Source organism: Protobothrops mucrosquamatus, unplaced genomic scaffold, assembly GCF_001527695.2.
Source record: "Protobothrops mucrosquamatus isolate PMUCROS unplaced genomic scaffold, P.Mucros_1.0 scaffold32, whole genome shotgun sequence".
In the NCBI taxonomy this organism is placed as follows: domain Eukaryota; kingdom Metazoa; phylum Chordata; class Lepidosauria; order Squamata; family Viperidae; genus Protobothrops; species Protobothrops mucrosquamatus.
Window position 1 is genome coordinate 15,776 of NW_015386416.1, and position 20,851 is coordinate 36,626.

Below are 20,851 nucleotides of genomic sequence, written 5' to 3' on the forward strand. Positions count from 1 at the left end.
GAGAGGCCGTCCCTTGTGGGCCAACTACAGGCCCCAATGGCTACATTTACCCCCACTGCAGCGGGGCTCCGGCCCGTACCAGGGCGGGCGTCTCTTCTAAGAGGCCCTCACTCCCTACCTAGTGGAGAATAGGGAGAAACAGAGGGTACTTTACCACCTCTCCAAGAGGTCAGCCGACGTTTTTTCCCGTATGGACGCCGCCCTTCCTTTCGGTCGGGACCAGATTCGGTATCGGGGCACATCTCCCGGCCCTTTCCGGCAGGACCGGACCGCTCTTTGGACCGGTCCGGCTACAGGGACAGACCCAGACAACAGGTTCAGGCCAAATGGCCCTTTCGAGGCAGGGGAGGCCATCCTTTACATAGATCAAAGTGACTCGGGGAGGACCTCTCCCATAGGTGGCAGGCTAACTTACTTTATCCACCAATGGGAGACCACGACCACGGACGCTTGGGTGCTAAGCACAATCAGAGATGGGCTGTCTCTGGAGTTCATGACAAGGCCCCCACAACACTTCATTGCCTGTCCCCCGTCAAGGAATCCCGTAAAGAAGAGACTCATGGAGAATGCCATTCAGCACCTGTTAAATATAAGAGCCATAGAGAGGGTTCCAACAGGCCAACTAGGACAGAGCTTCTACTCCATCCTTTTTGTTGTCCCGAAGGCCTCGGGGGGTTGGAGGGCGATACTCAATCTCAAGCGTTTAAATTCCCACTTATCGTATCGCAAATTCAAAATGCAAACGCTCCAGTCCATTCTGGCCAGTGTCTGATGGGGAGACTTCATGACATCAATAGATCTTACGGAGGCGTACCTACACATTCCCATCCATCCGAATCACCAACAATTTCTCAGGTTCAGCTATTCCAACAACCACTATCAATACAAGGCCCTACAGTTCGGCCTCTCATCGGCTCCCAGGGTTTTCACCAAGGTCCTCGCAGTCCTCGCCGCACATCTCAGATCGATACCGATCTGCGTTCAATGTTACCTGGATGACATCCTAATCCAGTCATCCTCCACTCTGAATGCTCAAGCGGACTTGGCCTCAACTATAGGGACGCTTCAGGACCACGGATTCTCAGTCAACTTTCAAAAGAGCCACCTAATACCTTCAAAACGCCTTTTACACTTGGGCGCGGTAATAGACACAGACCTTTGTCAGGTCTATCTGTCCCGGGAGCGTCAGGTCTGCATTCAAACCATAGTCCTCAAGGTCTGCAGGGAGCATGTAGTGGCACTGGCTCTGCTCTCCCAACTATTGGGAAAGATGATATCTTGCATTGCTATCGTGCCTTGGGCCAGACTACACTCCAGACACCTTCAATGGTTCTTGTTCCCATTCCAAAGACTGGGCACAAGCTCTTCCACCAAAGAGTACTGGTCTCATCCCAGACCCTAAGATCTCTTCAGTGGTGGACCTCCCCAGCATTAGCCAAAGGGTCCCTATTTAAGGAATCCGTCCGGCTAACCCTGACTACAGATATCAGTCTGTTTGGCTCGGGAGTGCACCTCCAATCTCAGTTGGCTCAGGGCCGGTGGTCCCAGCTAGACCTGGAGCACAACATCAACTGGTTGAAGCTCAGAGCTATACATCTGGCCCTTCGCCACTTCCGCAACAAGGTTGTGAGGTACCATGTGCTGGTCCTCACGGACAACGTGGCAGCAAAGGTCCATGTGAACCGTCAAGGTAGTACTCGGGACTGAAGGGCTTTGGTAAGTCCCATTTGTGGATTCTCCATTCTTCATGCTGAAGAAGGGGCGTTGTCTTACCCGAACGCCTGTTCTCAGCATGATGAATGGAGAATCCAACCCCATCCCTTATCCGCAGTCAGGTCCAGTGTCAGGGATCTAGGAGCCAACACGTCGTACAGTCATTAGCTTCACCCTATTCAAAACTGGGCGTGACCTAGTCCAGGATGGGCGTGGCACCTTAACTGATTTGGTCTAATTTGGGCAGGAGGACACACTTAACCCATTCATGGATTCTCCATTCATCATGCTGAGAAAAGGCGTTCAGGTAAGACAACGCCCCTTCTCTTTTTAAAAGTTAAAGTCACTGGGTTATGATTTGAAAATATTTTTGGTAATATCTTCACTTTATAGATATTATTAATGAAGTCTTAAAAATCCAAATCTTGTCTATTTTTGAAAACAATCTATGTATTTCAGAAAAAATAAGTATATTATTTTGAGTTGCCATTTTTATATCTCCACATATTAACAAGGTCCAATTTATGCATTAAATAAATAAATAAATAAATAAATAAATAAATAAATAAATAAAAATCTTTGGTAATTTACTATTTGCTAGTTTTTTCTCAGAAATACTATCTTTTTTCGGGGAAACCTCGTCATTCCAATCCATATGAACATTTCAAAAGTTTATCCATAAGTTTTTTGTAAAATGCCGTTTTATCTTCATTTTAGATAAATCACATCTTGCTTTAACTTTTCCAAAGAGTGCATTATTTTTATCTTTTGAGGGGCATCTGCTCCATTTGTATTCCACATTAAACATTTATAATCCATAATTAGTCCAAGATTTTAGAAAAGTCAATACCTGTAGTGCCCAATATGGTATTTTTTAAAATGTCTTTCATCTGCTATAGTTTATCAGTCCTCAATCTGGTATTAAAATGCTATTGTAGAATATAATCTTTTGTCTTCTTCCTGACAAAATGTACAAGGATATCGCTTGGAATATTTCTCAGTCTTATAAAATGCAAATTGATCTTATAGACCTTATCAAATTCTGTGCCAATATATCCTGGTTCCCAATCCAGAATCCAGATAGAGAATTAACAATCTTTTCTTTAACACCCTTTCCACATTTTTGGGAATTGCTCTAACTCTTAAACAATTTTTCTCCTAAGTTCTAATAAACCTTAATTGTCCAAATCATCTCTCATCTCATTCTCTAACTTTTATCTTATATTTTGCCAGTAATTTCTTATAAATCTGCAGCCAGTTGCCCAACAGATTCTTCAATTTTCTTAATTTCTCCCTTCAGATTTTTCATCATCGATGCAAATCCTTCTTCCATTTTCTTTTTAACGGTTGAGTCATCTTTTTATCAAATTCATTAAACAATTTCTGCAATAAATTTAATAAAATGCTGTTATCGGTAAGTAGTTCTAATGAACCTTTTCTCTTGTGGTAGCTTCTCTTGTGGTTGCCATGGTGAAAAAATGAAAGTTTGTCAGTTACTATGGTGAAAATAAAAAGTAGGCTTCTTTTTTCTGTTTTGTGTCTCTGTCTTAAGACATTTCATTTCAATTGGCTCTTCAGATCACTGTGATGCTATCTGGCTCAAATTACTTTTTTCTTCTAGTTTTATAAAATCCACCAATTATTACAGTTCTTATATATAAACAGTCAATCTTCCAACAACAGTCTGCTATGTCAGTCTAATTAAATTTACTATTTTCAAAGAAATTTTCTTCAAAAAAAAATTATTTCTTCTATTTTTTAAAATCACAGTCATCCATTTCCATTTGAAACTTTCTGATATTACAATATTTTCAAGATTTTTGCCTTTAAATTAAAATCCTTTAAGATAGATCCCCCCCCTCTTCTTAATTTAAAAGAAAAAGGCATTCACAGAGATTCTTTACTCTTTAATGCTGTTTGGAATATATTTTAAAAAGGTGAGGCTTTTGCCAGTCAAATATCCATAAAAATGCCACACAGCAATTTAGGGCATGTTGTAAATCCCTCAGCTCCCAAGTTGAGCATAGTACCTTCTGCCTAGACAGTAATGATTTTAAAATTGCAACCAAAATTATTCTTATAGAATGGGAAGGGGGAAATCCTCTGAAATATATTGATAAGAGTAATTTTTGCTTTTCTAATGTTCATCACATAAAACACAGTCTACTTTTATTGCTGAATGTGCATAGGACAGAACTACATCTGCATAATTTGACATATGAGAGATAAAAATCTATTCAGCCCTACAGGATCAATATTTTTGCCTGCCAAAACAAAACAAAACAAAACCTTATTGTTAATTATTTATAACAATGTCACCTTTAGGTCAGCATTTTGAAATATTTGCATTCCCTGGGTTGTTTTTTACTTATGCAACTTTTCATTAAGATAGCATTCCATGATTTGTTTGGTAAATTAATTTTGTTTCACCAATTAAATACTAAAGTGAGCTGCTTATTTAAGAATAATTCAAACTCTAATCATAAATATTTCTAACTTCATGCAGAGAAAAAATGCTGTTTAATTAGCTACATGGATTACTGACTGTTAAAACTGCAAAATTGGAAGAGATATGGTAGTTTTATTCCATTAGTTCTTCCCGCATGCCTCTTCAATAGAACTGAGGAGAAAAATTGCTATATTGCTTTTTTCAAAGTCTTCTTAAAAATTTATTTGGGTACTTCAACCTATAACCAGCCATCAACCACTATCAGCTATCAAGCATTTCCTTGGCCTTCCCCATTATGTCAAGATTATACAAGTTGGGAAATGGAAGAGAAACTTTCTCGGAAGAGGTTAGGAATTTTAAAAAATACATGCTGTCAGGCATCTAAATTCTATGTATTGTTTACAACCCTAAAAATCTTGGAGGGCAAATTTCTAATGTATTCTTTTATTTTCAGAATATATAACTTCATGAAACACTTAACTTTCTTGTTCACAGCAAAAAATTACACAAACAGTAGGGTTATTATAACATTTTTTCTGTACCTTTTACAAAACATTATAGCAGCCATGTAATATGACATGAAAACGATTGCATTTAAACTGACTATTTGAATTGCCTGAAAATATGGCAAATTATCTGCATATTCTAATCTTGTTACTAAATTAGTAATTCAAAGTATTATTTAAGAAAGCCGTGGTTATTTTGCCTTCTAACATAATAAAAGTCATCCAATAAAATGTGAGAAAAAAGTATTAGCAAGTAATGAAGAAATAATATAACATTCAACCAGGCACAAATATATTTACAACTATTCAATATTGCTCTCTGTGATATTTATAAAATACTTACTAATTATATAACATTAACAGTATAATGTCAGAATAATCAACAGAATTCCTTCCTCTTTACTTGAATTAATTTCATATACTTCATCTTCACTGAGCTACTTGTACTTTTCTTTTGGTATATCTTAACCCTATAACATGTCACTAACTTCTACTGAAAGTCTCAGGAATTGGATTTGAACTTGTATGCCTTAGATACAAGTTCTACTTACATTGGACTTTTCTTTGGAATTGCAGGATTTGCTGGGATCCTCTAATAATGTCAGAACAATTGACCTTATTGCTGATTCCCGTAGACCTATCAATGCTTTAAACCATTGGACCATAAATCCTATCATGCCTTATTTTATATCAGATCTTATTTTTCTTCTTCTCAAAATCAATTCTTAGTCTAGTTTCACCAAAAGAAAACAAAAACAAAATAATACAAAATCACTGTGCTCTTTAATTATGGCTGAGCCCTAGGTCTGGTTCTGAGAAGAATATCATGTACTGATTATCATATTGTTACAAATGCATTAAATTCTGTATCAAAGAATTGAAACAAACTAGAAACCAGAATAAATCCCCTCTAAAATATCATACTTTTATACTTTCATTTAACTATGAGTTGATCCACACAGTTTGGGTATGAAACCTACATGGATATTTTCAAAGAAAAGGAAAAGAAAAGAAAAGTTTCTATTATTTTATGTTTCATTCTAATTACTCCTTGCACAGCTAGAAAGTTAACTAGATAACAAGAAAATTAATGTATCATTTTAATAAAATTCACCATACTTTCCCTGCTACTCTACAAAATGGTTGCTCCAACAAAGAAGTGACAGACTTACGTAACTCTCCTACTTTCAAGATATCACATAGCATCTTTGTCAATTCAATGCTACTCCGACCAAATGGACATTCATGCTTATCTTCTCGGCTGCTATTTTCCAATACAATCTGAAATAGAAACAAAGTTACTTATTTCAAAGGACTCTGAGTAGCCCATGATATTACAAAAAGAAAAACAGAACTATAACAGATAAATAGATTGGAACTATATAAGCAACAAGATCAATCCCAAATTTAAGTCAAATTAGTTGTCAAGTCCTGCTTGGAATGCTTCCTTACATCCTGCATTCTTAGATCGTAACAATGGGAAGATTCTCCCATAGCCTTTGAGAAGTGTTGTTTTTTAAGCAAGGTAGTCTCAGTTTAATCACAACTATTCCAAACTTTACCTTCTAGATACAATTACTGAATAAAAAATTATTGACCTCTTAATCTGGCTGGATGCAGCAGTAGGTGACAGCAAAGGGCATTTTCAGAGGGATATTGACTAAATCAAAAACTGTGGCAGCTGTTGAAAATTGCCTCTGATCTTTGGCACAGGATTGCTAAATTTGTGAAACTAATCACTTGAGTTAGAACAAGTTTCTATTTTATTCCATATGATAATAGAATATATGGATTAACTACCGATGGAATTAAACATTATGTGGCATAACAGTTTGTCAAGCGTTAATTGTGGAAGTCTCAATCTTCTGCAGAGACTATTGCAATACTGTATGTTCACTTTGACTTCATGTTGCTTCTTCCAGTCCTTACAGAGCTATTTCCTTGTAAGATCTGTGTCCCAGAATCCATGCATGATTTCTTTATAATTAGGCCACACGAGAGAAGATAACTAATGCTGTTTTTTTAGGGAATACATAATTATCTTCTAAAAAAACAAAGATTTTGAAAACTACCACACTAACATTTGAAAGATTATGTACAATAAATGGATATATACTAGGGTGACCTATTATTTTAAAATCTATTTTTAGAATTCAATATACAATTTTAATATAGAAATTAGGGATTAAACATATATCTGCAGTACATGTTAATGATTTTTTTAAAGAATTGCAGTGATTACATTTGCATGGGATATCTTCAGAGTTAATATTTACTCTTAGAGACATAATCTTATACTGAAAAGGAATATTTTGTTATATAGGTTTGTGAAAATCTATCTTATACACAAACTGTATATAGATGTGAAATAACTTATTTTCACCTGATAGGAATCTTATCACAACTGAGTAAAACAAATTTTTGCTCGTATCAACTTTGGGCCCACCATGATCATGCAATTAATGTAATAGATAAAATAAATAAATAAATAAATAAATAAATAAATAAATAAATAAATAAATAAATAAGTGAAAAATACAAAACACAGAATCTAATGTAATTTCTTACTAGAACTTTAAAAGAAACCTGAAAATTCTCATTTTTATTTTTAAAATATTAAGCTTAATCACTGATGAAAAAATTCTGCCTTGTCCTCCTAAAAATATAAAAAGGAGACCTATCATTAGGATTTTGATGCAGAAAAATCCACATCTTCCCATGAAAATAATGCTTTAAAATACTACAAATTCCTGAAAAAAAAATTAAAATATTTTATCTAATGTTATTTCTTTGTTAATTCCATAGTTATTGATGAGTTATACCAGCAAATAGCCTGATTTTATTTGAATTTTCATGGGAAAAGCTCTAAGAGCTTCCATTCCAATCTGAATTGGGATTCTATACTTTTTTGGAATGGAATTGAATGATAAAGTTCTAAACAAAAGCTTAAAAAACCCACATGGTATTTGTTTATTAAATAGAACAAAAGTTTAAAGATCCTGTATAAATTGGATAAATCTAGCAAAGATCCACTTGAGAAAAACTATTCTCAGCCATTTTCAATTACTATATTGCATTTATACATTTTGCCAATCTCTGTGATTTGAAGTCCACACATTTAAAATTACTAAAGTTGAGAACACTTTTTTAATGTGTACAAACCCAATACAGAGGATAGCATAGCATAACGCAGCAGAGCAGAAAGAGAAGGGAAGGGAAGGGAAGGGAAGGGAAGAGAAGAGAAGAGAAGAGAAGAGAAGAGAAGAGAAGAGAAGAGAAGAGAAGAGAAGAGAAGTTTTAATTGACCAGGTGTGATTGGACACACAAGGAATCTGTCTCCGGAGCATAAGCTCTCAATGTACATACAAGCAACATGATAAATCATGATCATAATCAACATAAAATACATTCATAATCATAAGTGATAGTCATAGGATACTAAATAAGCAATCAACGTAAATCATACTAGGATACTAAATAAAGCAATTCATATAAATCGTAAGATACAAGCAACCAAATTATAGCCATAAGAGGATAAGGAAATAGGTAATAGGAAATATATGAAGGATAATAGTAATACAGCCCTACTAGATAGTTTGACAGTGTTTGAGAATTAAGTTGTTTAGCAGAGTGATGGCATGAGGGAAAAACTGTCCTTGTATCTGATTGTTTTGATGTGAATCCCCTATAGCATCTTCTTGAGGGAAAAGGTTGAAACAGTTTATGCCCAGGATGTGAGAGGTTTGTAGATATTTTCACAGCCCTCCTTCTGGCTTATGCAGTATACAGGTCCTCAATGGAAGGCAGGCTGGAAGCAATTGTTTTGTCTGCAGTTGTGTCTATCTTGTTTGATTACAGTGCCAAACCAGAGAGTTATAAAGATGCAAATGACAGACTCAATAATTCCTGTGTAAAACTGTATCAGCAGCTCCTTGGGCAGTCTCAGCTTTCTGAGTTAGCACACGAAGAAAATTCTTTGTTGTGCTTTTTTTAATGATATTTTTGATGTTAGGTGTCCATTTTAAGTCTTTGAATATTATAGAACCTAGAAACCTGAAGGTCTCTACTGTTGATACTGTGTTGCCTAGCACTGTAAGAGGTGGTAGAATAGGAGGGCTTCTCCTAAAATCTACTATCATTTCTATATTGAGTGTGTTCAGTTCAAGATTGTTCCAGCTGCACCATAAGGCTAGTTGTTCAACTTCCCATCTGTATGCAGTTTCATTGTTGTCTCGAATGAGACCAATCACTGTTGTATCATCTGCAAGCTTCAGTACTTTATCAGAGGGATCCTTTGAGATGTAGTCATTGGTTATATAGAGAGAAGAAAAGTAGAGAGAACACACAGCCTTAGGGGGCTTCTGTGCTAATTGTACAAGTATCTGATGTGATTTTGCCTCATTTCACCTGCTGCTTTCTGTCTGTTAGAAAATTTATGATTCACTTTCAAGTGTGATCAGGCACAGCTAGCTGAATCAGTTTAATTAGAAGAATATCTGGAATGATGGTATTGAATGCTGAGCTGAAGTCTATAAAAAAGGACACCTGCATAGGTACTTGGAAGATTCAAGATGTTGTAGGATGTAATGCAGAGTCATATTAACAGCATTATGTGCCGATCTATTTGCTCAGTAGGCAAATTGCAAGGGGTCTAATAGGAGATCCGTGATGGTTTTCAGGTGGGCCAGCACTAACCTTTCAAAGATTTTCATAACTACAGATATCAGGGCAACCAGTCTATAGTCGTTCAGGTCCTTGATGGAGAGTTTCTTCGGCACTGGGATGATAGTAGAGTGTTTGAAGCAAGAAGGAACATAGCACATCTCCAGTGATAAATAAAGCCATCACAAGCTTTCAAGCAAGTAGTTACCTTACCTTAGCCACGTGCTTTTCCAAGCTTTTGTCTGTGAAATAGATCTTGCACATCTTTTTCTGTGATCACCAAAGATGGGGCCCCCAAAGGGATAGGGTCAGTTGTAGGAGGCTTGGCTGAGATGGAGATGGTGTATCTGAGATGGAGATGGTGGTGATAGTTGATAGTGGTTTCCTCTCAAACTTACAGTAAAACACATTCAGTTCATCTTCCAGATGTGATTCCCTTCAGCATGGAAAGGAGATTTGCTGTAACTAGTTATATTTTTAAGAGTTTTCCACACATTTGCTGGTTCATTTGTTGAGAGCTAATTCCTCAGCTTTTCAGGGCAACTTCTTTTTGCTGCTCTGATCTCCCTTGTTATTACACTTCTGGTCTGATTGTATAGTATTTTATCTCCTTTCCTGTAGGCTTCCTCTTTGGCACATTGTAGATGCTTGAGTTTAGCTGTGAACAAAGGCTTGTTGTTACTGTGAATTCGTAAGTTTCTGATCTTCACAAAAACTAACATACGATGTTACAGTATCTGTGAGTTCATCCAAGTCGCAGAGGTATCTTCGAAAACATTCCAATCTGTGCAATCAAAGCAAGCCTGTAGCTTTAACTTTGCCTCCTTAGTCCAATACTTCACTGATTCAATTGTTGGTTTTATGGTTTTAAGCCTTTGTCTATAAACAGGTACAGGGTGAATCATACAATGATCAGAGTGTCCCACAACTGCTCATGGTAAAGACTGAAAAGTATCTTTTAATTTTGTATAGCTGTGATCCAAAGCATTCTTGCCTCTAGTAAGATAGTTGACATGCTGAAAATAGTAACTCTTGGTTTAAATTAACACTGTTGAAATCTTCTAACACAATGAGGAGCGAATCTGGATATTTCTCTCCAGCCCACATAATCTGGTCAGATAGAGTTTGTAATGCATTGTTTATGCAAGCATGTAGAGGAATATATGTTGCAAATATTTCTTCCTGGCACTTACATTTATGAAAAAGAATCTGGTTGTCTATCCACCCTACCATTTAGATCTCCACCCACTAAAACTCTGCTGTATAGGTTTCATATCCTTTGAGGCTGTCCAAATTGGGAAACCAACTTCACAAGGTTAGAACTAAGCTTTGTCAAGTTTTTAAAAATTATTTAGGCTATATTAACAGAATCTTGCAAGCTTGTGTTTTTCCTCTACACCTCACCCCATTACACTCCAGTGAGTCAGTGAGCAGCCTGCCTGAATTTCTTCCTAATACTTCCTTCTTTTCTAGAACTTATAGAACGGTTCTGCCTCTTCTGTTTTTGTAATGACTTCTGAATATTTCCTTCAGTGCCATGGCTCTATACAGGTACAGAGATCTATATAATTATCTATTTGCTTCCAAATAGTCTGGTATGTATCTGTATTCTAAGCGGAGAGCACAGATAACAAAGATAATAATTTCTATATCTCTGAAGTATTACAAGGAAGTTAATAACAAATGTTCTAAGGACAAAGGGATATGCAATTTATTTCCATCCTTTGCTAAGTAGAATTGCTCATCTCCCTTTCTCCGAGATATCTTGCATTAGTTAATATGATAACAATCTAGTTCTATATTAAATCCAGTTTCTTGCAAAAAAGATATATCGAAGTTAGACTGATACTTGAAAAACTGACAATATTGCCATCCCATCCGATTAAATGATGAAATGTTTGCCTATATGATTTAAAAGTCAATGAGAATAGGTGATTTCTTTAGAGTTGGTAATACTCTTTTGTGAGAAAGGAACTTTCCTCTTGTTTCTTTTGTGACACAAGGACAAGTGTTTGTCTGTACTCAGATTTACCGCTCTGTGTAGTTAGAACATGGGTAGTTTAACTTTCCAGGAAAAAAAATTATGTACTTCACTAATGAATCCCCTGCCTTCTTCTTCCAAAGTCATTACAAGGTGTGGTCAAGAATGTTAGCTGTTATACTGTATATATACTGTATAACCGGAAAATAGCTAAGCTATTTTGTCTCAAAAACCAATGGGATATATGTATTTTAATAATCAAAAAATCTCCAAAAAATTAAAAGAGACACATTTTAAAAATGTTTAAACTTTGACAAATAAAAATAGGTAAAATAAATATTGAATTACTACAATAAAAATGAAGCAAGGAACCTAATCTAAACAATTATGTCATGTAGGAGTTAATAAAAAAGTAAAGACTTCATTTCTCAATTAATTTGGGAAACATCAGGTATGCTGAAAAAGCTAATATAAGAGATTTCATATGTAGGAGAACAACCTCCCTGTAGCTCTCATACAGAGAGTTCTATTTTGAGATAGAATTTGAATGTGCAGAATTACTGAAGAGAGCAGGAACACAAGTTTAAATAAAACTTGTGTTCTTTATTCTCCAAGGCGCCTGAAGGCAGGACAAGAAGCAATGGATGGAAACTGATCAAGGAGAGAAGCAACTTAGAACTAAGGAGAAACTTCCTGACAGTTAGAACAATTAACCAATGGAACAACCTGCCTCCAGAAGCAGTGAATGCTTCAACACTGGAAGTTTTTAAGAAGAGACTGGACAGCCATTTGTCCGAAATGGTATAGGGTTCCTGCCTGAGCAGGGGGTTGGACTCGATGACCTCCAAGGTCCCTTCCAACTTTATTATTATTATTATTATTATTATTATTATTATTATTATTATTATTATTATTATTATTATTATTATTATTATTATTATTAAAACTAATCAAAAGTAGATTAAAGTTAATTTTAAGATTAAAAAGAATGTGATTAATCAAAGATTAAAATGAATTGGCTTTGAAAATTCATACAATTTAGCCAAATATTAGGAAGAACACTCTTCCATAATTTCACTTGCTATGTTGTATCAGACTACAACTATTATCACCCAATACAACTACTTGCCATGCTGATTTTAAGATTATGGAAATTAAAAATCAGTTCTGAGGGAAGGGAAGGTTGTTCTCAAGTAGGCAAATTCTCTGGAAGACTTTAGAGCCCCCTTCTTTTAACTGAATGGGTTATGTGCACCTAATCATTTTTGACTCCTAGCAACCGCATAGATCTTCTCTATGAGGATCCATTCTTAACCTGTTCTTTCAAGTTATAGTATACTCATCCATCCATGTTGCTGCTAGTCATTCTCTTCTTCTTTTTCCACCTTTCACAGCATTAAAGCCTTTTTCTTTTCCAGACAACTGGATCTTCACATAATGCATCTGAAATAGGCTAATTTAAGCCTAGTCCTTAGAACTTTACATTACTTCTTAAATGATTCATTAGTTTGTTTTCTTGGCTTTCCATGATATTCTCAGGCTCCAACATCAATGTTCAAAGGCATCACTATTTTTCTTATCCTGCTTCTTTATACATCACTTCAATGTCTTCTTCATAAATTCTAAAGTGGATTCCTTGCCAAGATGGCTGCTGAAAAGTAGGAACTTTTTCTTTTTCCTGCTGATGATCTGCCAATTTTACTGCCAAAGCTGGAGTTGAGTGGGAGCACTTAGGAATGACCAAAACAGCTTTCAGATGCTGTGGACTTATCTGGAAAGGGGAATCTTGAAGACTCCATTTCCCTCTGGGAGCGATTGGAAAGGCATGGTCATCCATCTTTCCTCTTGGGTTTTAACTTCATTTTTTGAAGCTCTTGTTTTATTTTGCCTTTTATCTTTAAAAAGTTGATTGTTTGAATGCTGATTTATTTTAACTCTCTACTGAATTTTATCTGTTCTTTTTTTTCTTTCCCTTTGGATTTATGTTGTTATTCTGAATAACTTGTGCTGTTTTGTAAGAAAAACATGGAGTGTTCTGGAGTTGTGAAAGGGTTTTTATTTTGTTTACATCTATATTGGACTCTCCCTACAGGATTTTGGCATTTTACTAATTTGCAAAATGTTTGGAGCTTTTTTTAGTTCTTCTTTTAATTGTGGATCAAAATATCCAGACAATATCTTTCCTGTTTCTTTATTTTTTCATTCTGAGGATTCCTGTGTTCTTTTATTTATCATTGCCAAATTACTCAGAGGAACAATATATTAATGTATCAATTAGAGACAAGCTAACATTTGAAAAAAGACTATTTGGTAATATGCAATTCCTATTTAAAAGGTTTTTTTTAAGTTTGATGAAATGATAATGGTTGTGGAAAATATTTAGATGCATTTAGTTGTACAGTAAATAAAACTCAGAAAATGAATGAGGTCTGAAAGATTTGTTGGTAAGAAGTATGGATTCTACAGACTTAGAACTGAGTCAATTCCCCACATCTTTCTTAAGTCAAAGCCTGTATTTTTTTTTTTTTACAACAGCCTGCAACTTTGCTTTCTTTCAAGCTTGCTGCCAGCTGCCATGGAAATGGGAAGGAGAAAGCAATGGGTATTTGGGAGGAGAAGTGTGCAGGAGGTGTGAGACTGGAATTTCTGAGAAGCGATAGGGATGCCTGAACTCAGAGAGGCCAGATTGGGCAAGTTATCCCCTAAACAAGTCCGCTGGGCTCAATACTTTAATCAATTCAATTTCACCCTGCACTATATTCCAGGAGCAATTTTTTTTTATGGTGGACACTTTGTCTAGATTGCCTCAATACAATAGTATTAAAGCTGAAGCGGTTCAACTGGTCATCCCCTCGAAGCAGCTAGCTGCCCCAGTAGCCACTATGTCTCAGGAGAAAAAGGAGCCTGAGATTTCAAATGAATTGTGTGAGAAGCTTACAGAAGTGCTAAAACTTGATAAATGGGTCACTGCTCATAAAAATGATTGCACCATGTGTGATGGACTGGCTTCGGTTGCGGCTACATTGTATGTGCCCTCAAGCCTGAGGAGCACAATTTGGAAGGGTGCTCTAAGTTGGCAGGACATTTTGGATTTGTAAAAACCCTGCACTTGATCAAGTGGCAATTTTGGTGGCCTTCTTTGAAAAACGACATTGACAACTATTGTGACCAACTATGCAGCAGGTAAAAGAGTACCGGAGAAGCCAACAGGACTTTTGCAGACTGTTGCCAGCTTCCAGGCACCATGGAAAGAAATATTAATGGACTTTATTGTGGAACTACCTGAAAGTGGGGGGGAACATTGTTATTTGATTGTTACTGATCTTTTCTTGAAACAGCTGCATTTTATCTCTTGTCCCAAAATCCCCTCCACAAAAATGTTAGCCAAGCTTTTCATGGAACACATGTATAGGTTTCATGGTGCTCCTGAATGCATTATCTTGGATAGAGGGGTGCAGTTCACATCACAGTTTTGGTGGGAATTTTTGAAGCTGTTAGGAACTGCCCAGGGATTAAGATCCTCCCATCATCCTCAAACTAATGTGGCATGTGAGAGGGCTAATTTGGTCCTGGAACAGTACCTCAGGCGCTACATTAATTATCAGCAAGACAATTGGCTTGACTTTTTACCATTTGCAGAGGTGGGATACAGTAATTCAGTGCATAGTAGCACTGGGTTTACAGTGGCGTCTGGTCAGGATTTTGTAGCTGTGCCAGAATGACTTCAAGAGAAACTTCAAATACCCTCCTTGGCAGAGTGGATAGCGCAACTCCAAAACACGTGGCCAGGAGCTCGTAAGATGTTGGAAGATGCATGTCACGCACATAAGAAACAAGCCAACAAAAAGTGTGAAACTAAAGGATTTTAAAGTGGGTGATAGAGTTTAACTTACCACAAAATATCTATAGCCCATCCAACAATCTAAGAAACTAGGTCCTAAATATATTGGTCTATTCCCCATTGTTAAAATAATTAATCCAATTACAGTGCAATTGGAATTACCTAAGAACCTTAAACATAGTGATCATCCACTTAGGACTCCAAGATCCCTCTCAAAGTGACTACTATTGAACCAGGTACCACCTATACTATACCTGTGCATTTGGTTTTTCTTGCTTAAATGTAGAACTTACTTTTTTTCACCATTGAATTTCATTTTGTTAGATAGCGCCCAATGTTCAAGTCTGTAAAGATCCTTCTGTATTGTAAGCCTATCTTTTGGAGTGTTAGTTATTCATGCAAATCATCTGCAAATTTGATGAGTTCCCCTTCCATCCCCTCATCCAAATCATTGATGAAGACATGGAAGAGTACTGGGCCTATAATAGAGCCTTGGGATACCCCATTGCATACTTCCCTCCATGTAGATGCAGTTCCATTGAGGACTACATGTTGAGTGCGGTTGGTCAGTCAGTTACAAATCCATCTGGGGGTGATGCTGTCTAACTCACATTTTTCTACCTTTTTTACCTTAAATTAGGTTGTGGTCTACTTTATCAAATGTTTTACTGAAGTCCAAGTAAATTATATCCACAGCATTCCTCTGGTCCATTAATTTTGTCAGTTTGTCAAAGAGTGCAATAAAATTTGTCTGACATGATCTATTTTTTACAAACCCATGTTGGCTTTTGGTTATGACTTTGTTTACCTCTAGGTGTTCATTGATTCATTGCTTATCATTCCAGAATCTTCCCAGGTATTGAGGAAGAGTGATAGGTCTGCAGTTTCCTGGATCTATTTTTTTTTCCTTTTTTGAAGATGGGAACTACATCAGCTCTTTTCCAGTCCTCTGGTAGTTTCCCTGTGCTCCAGGATCTTTGAAAAATATAGTTCAGTGGTTCTGAGATCATGTCTGCCAGTTCCTTCAAAACCTTGGAGTGTAATCCATTTATTCCTGATGATTTGAAATCATCTACAATGGACAGGTTTTTTGTTGCCTATCCTAACTTGTATTCCTAATCTGTCTTTATGGTACTTTTTTGAGAGGTTGGACTGTTTTTTCTTTTTGTGTAAAGACGCATATAAAAAACGAGATAAGCAGTTCTGCTTTCTCCCTGTTGTTTGTCACCTTCTTGCCACTTTCTCTCATTAATGGACCAATCATTTCCTTGACTGTTTCCTTGTTCTTTACATGTTGAAATAAGCTTTTTGTTGTTGTTATTTTTGACTTTTGTCAAAAGCCTTAGGTTTTTCTCATTTCGTCTTTGCAGGCTTGGGCTATTAGCTGATATTCTGCCTTATTATGTGCCCCTCTTTCCACTTTTTATACTTGTCCTTTTTGTGTTTCAATTTATCAGAGAGTTCTTTATGCAGCCATACTGGTTTGTTTTGAGAACTGTTGTTTTTCTTCTTCATTGGTATTTTATAATCTCACTTTTCAAAGTTTCCCAAGTTTCTTGAGTTGTTTTTCCCTTGAGGATCCTCATCCATGGTATCCTTCCCAAGATCTCTCTAAATTTATTGAAATTAGCTCTCTTAAACTCCAAGACTCTTGCTTGACTTTGTTCTATTGCTTGTGCTTGCATAATGTTGAATTCCAATATTGTATGAACATTCCTCCCCAAGGTTCCTGTAGCTTCAACAGCTTCTATCATTTCATCTCTGTTAGTGAGAATTAAGTCCAATATGGCTGATCCCCTAGTTCCCTTCTCTGGTTTTTGGGAGACAAAGTTGTCTGTTAGGTTTGTCAGGAATCTGTTTGATCTTCCACTTGTTGCAAAGTTTGCCAGGTTTGTCGAGGGTGTGGTGATGGATGGGAGGCTCATCCCATATGTGCGGCAGAGCTGAGGACGAAGTTGGTTGGCGGGGGCTGAGTGGGCATAGGCCATGGTGTGCTGGTGATGGCAACCAGCTCGGGTGCTGCAACCCCATCATCTGTCTTTGCTTGCCCATGCCTTCTGCAGCTGGGATAGGGCGTGACCAGTGAGCTGGATCACATGCCTCCTGCTCCACACCTCAGCCTCTGCCTGCTACTTGGAGGGACAGCCCATTGTCCATGGCACTCAGACCCAGCTGTGTTGCACAGGCTACAGAACCCTGGGGTATGCTGGCCGATGGGTGGCCAATCGGCCAGGGGTTTGCAACTGCTGTCGGCGAGTGCGCGCTCAATGCCTCTTGTGTGCACACCTGGGAGGGTGCCCAGTTGGGTTAGGATGGGCCGAAATGGTTGGGGCCAGTCCCTTGCTGTCTCTGGGGTGGCCATGTGGGCTGGATCTGGGTCCATTGCAGGCCACATCCGGCCCACGGACTTTGAGTTTGACGTGTCTGCTCTATGCATTGGTGTATAGACATTTAAATCCTTTTTGACTGACACTGTGTTTAATTTCTACATAACCTGTTTTGTGCCTGAGTTCCCCTACTTCCTTACCACCTGTTTGATTAGTGCACATGTTATGGCACACACAATCAAAAACTTGATTTTCCTTGACAGCAAGGTTGATATTCTTTCTTGCACAAACTTTTATGTTATAAGCACTGATAACCCTATTAGTTTAGATTGCTAGGGGCCGAAATGTTCTGTATCAATTAACTCTCTGCCCCCATTGTTTAGTTTAAATGTTTCTGCAGAAAATCCGTGAATTTAATGCCAAATAATTCAGTCCCTTTCTTTGATGGATGCAAGCCATCTCTTTTGTATAGTTTTTCATTGGATCAGCTGCAGACATCGTGATTAATATAAACAAAGCCTTCTGCTTTATACCACTCCTTTAACCACACATTGAACTCCACTATATGCTGGCCTGATGACAGGAAGGTAACATCTGAACCCAAACCAACAAAACAAAAATCAAGAATAACAAAACTTTTGCTTTTATATTTTCCCTCACCCAATAAAAAAATAAAGTGGGAAATATATCAAAGGTACAGTATGCAAAAGGCCTGGTTTGGTATTGCTTTTCAAGATATATGACAATCACTGAGAAGTTGGGCACGAGTCACTAATTTCAACCAGCTCTTAAAAATATAATATACACTTAACAAAAGCACAGTGCTAAAATTTTCAAGAGGTTAATACTTTATTCTACACTCGCCATTTTCCAGGAATCCCATTTTACAAAGAAAAACTAAAGGACGTCCACAGAAAAGCACACATGATGATTATAAATCACAAAAGTGGTTTCTGTAAAATAGAGAAAAAAGAGTTGGCTTTGATTAACTTTGAGAGGAGGATAGCTATTTTAAAATATCTGAAAGATAACCATGCAAAATACAGGTGATCTACGAGTTACAACCAAATTGGGGCCAAATTTCTTTTGCTAAGTGAGACATTTGTTAAGTGAGCTTTGCTCCATTTTATGACCTTTCTTGTCACGGTTGCTAAGTGAATCACTGCAATTATTCAGTTAGTGACTCGGTTGTTAAGTAAAACTGGCTTTTCCATTGACTTTACTTGTCAGAAGGTTACAAAAAGTGATAGCATGACCCGGGATACTGCAACCCACATAATATTTGTCAGTTGCCAAGAGTCTGAATTTTGATCATATGATCATGGGGATGCTGCAAAGTCGTAAGTATGAAAAATGGCCATAAACCATTTTTTCCAATGCCCCTTTTTCGAATGGCACTATATTGAGGACTACCTGTATTTGTTTTTAAATATTCCAGAAAGCGGGTGGAGAAATAATGGGTGAAAATTGCAAAGAAGGACATTTTAAAATATTTTTTTTAAGAGTGAGACTACATTATAGTGGAAGAGACTACGCTCAGGAGACAGTGTATTCTTTTCCCGTGCAGTTTCTTCAAAGAAATTATGATCTATTTTTTCCCCACATATCCAATACTGCATATTCTGTACTACTGAAAGTTTGACTTGGTTACTTAGCTACCTAACCAAGGCTATGTTTTTATAATTGTCTCATCAAGCAACAATGAGTTTTTTAGTTAGTTAAAGTGTTTGTACTATTGTTATCATTGTCACAAAGGCCATTTTAGTTTCTTGAATTTAGATGTATCCAGAGAATTGGTAGGACAAGTTCTATAGTTAATAAAAAAAAAGTAGAAGACTGGGATATTTATAAAAAACTGAAGTATCAATGAAAGGGAACTGCAAGAGAAAAAAAGATTAAGAGGAACAAGAAAGAAAATACAAAGCAGAGAGATCACATAACAGCTTGGGAACATAACAATCACTTCAAAAATGTTCTCAATATGAAGTAGAAGTAATTTGGAGACAAATGAACAAAAAAAAACCTTTTCTATTTTATTTTGAGAAAAGAAATAGGGTAACAGTATCCCTACTGCTGGGGAAGAAGCATCCCCCACACCATCTTGATTTTAGTTTCAGAAATTATCACACAATATACCAAGCAATTCGTTTTTTTATAAAGAGTGGGCAGAAAGTTTTTTCTGGAGCTAATGGAAGAATGAGTAGGCGTGCTTTATACAACAAATATATGGGTTATGAAATATAAAGCATACAATCCAAAGTTTTGAATGGACCACAGTAAGATGACATTTGTCTGCACAAATACAGTATAATCTTACTGTGATATTTATTACTTGAAATTTTGAGAATTTGGATGCCTCACAGAAGAATTTGAAAGACAACTATTAACTTAAACATTCTTAGAAAATATGAATCTAATACAACACAATGTACTTATTAAGAATAAGATGAATGGAAAAATTGAAACCATTTTACAAGAAATTAAATTGAAGGAAATAGAGCTTCAGAAAACACCGGAGGATCCCAATAGACTTAATCAACTAAAATTGCTGCAACAACAAATTTCTTTGCTGAGTGCTTCAGATAATGAAAGAAAAATTGAAATATATGAAACAATTTTTTTTTGAACTTGCAAATAAACCAGGGAGATGGTTGGCATGCAAATTAAGAAATCAAATGTAAAAGAAGGCAATAATTAAACAAGACGTATACAGATAATAAAAATATTCAAAGATTTTTTTGGAATTACTATATTAATTTATATAAGAAACAGAACATATAGTGTGGCTCTTTTATGCAAAAGAGAACTAAAAGACAATGTAAAAGTAATCTTTGATATAACTGAACATTAATAATAACGTAGTGACAAACAAGTCATTAATTTTTCTAGATGCAGAAAAAGCATTTGATAATTTGAACTGGGACTTTATGTTCAAAGTAGTGGAAAAGATGGGTTTTGGATTGAGCTTTATACAGATTTTGAAGTCCATTTATACACGCCAGAAAGCTCGGATTATGGTGAATGGAAATCTAACAAAACCATGTGAAATCCAAAAAGGAACAAGACATGATGTCCTTTATCCCCTTTATTATTTGTACTTGTGTTGGAACTGTTAAACAGGAATATTAGATAATACAACAGGGTAAACAGATTGCAAATTAAAGCACACAGCTATAAACTGCATGCTTTTGCTGACAATTTGGTACTGATTGTGCAAGACCCGCTAGAGAACATGGAATAGATTATGAGGAAGATTAAACTATTTGGAGAAATGGTGGCCTTAAAAATAAATAAGCTAAGGATGATAATATTGAAGATCTGCAGAAATTGGAACTTAAAACTTAAAGTGATGAAAAAGATAAAGTATCTGGG

At 36.4% G+C, this 20,851-nt stretch overlaps 1 protein-coding gene across 1 annotated transcript in view; it reads right to left on the reverse strand.

Moving 5' to 3' along the window:
- Nucleotides 1-3,850: 3,850 nt before the first annotated feature.
- Nucleotides 3,851-20,851, reverse strand: part of ELMO1 (engulfment and cell motility 1) — a 201,599-nt gene continuing 184,598 nt past the window's right edge. Inside the window, exons 15-16 of the mRNA XM_015811166.1 lie at nucleotides 5,841-5,949; nucleotides 3,851-3,915 (exon numbers count right to left, since the gene is read on the reverse strand). Coding sequence (XP_015666652.1) covers nucleotides 3,851-3,915; nucleotides 5,841-5,949 — 174 coding nt within the window. The remainder of the gene's footprint in view (nucleotides 3,916-5,840; nucleotides 5,950-20,851) is intronic.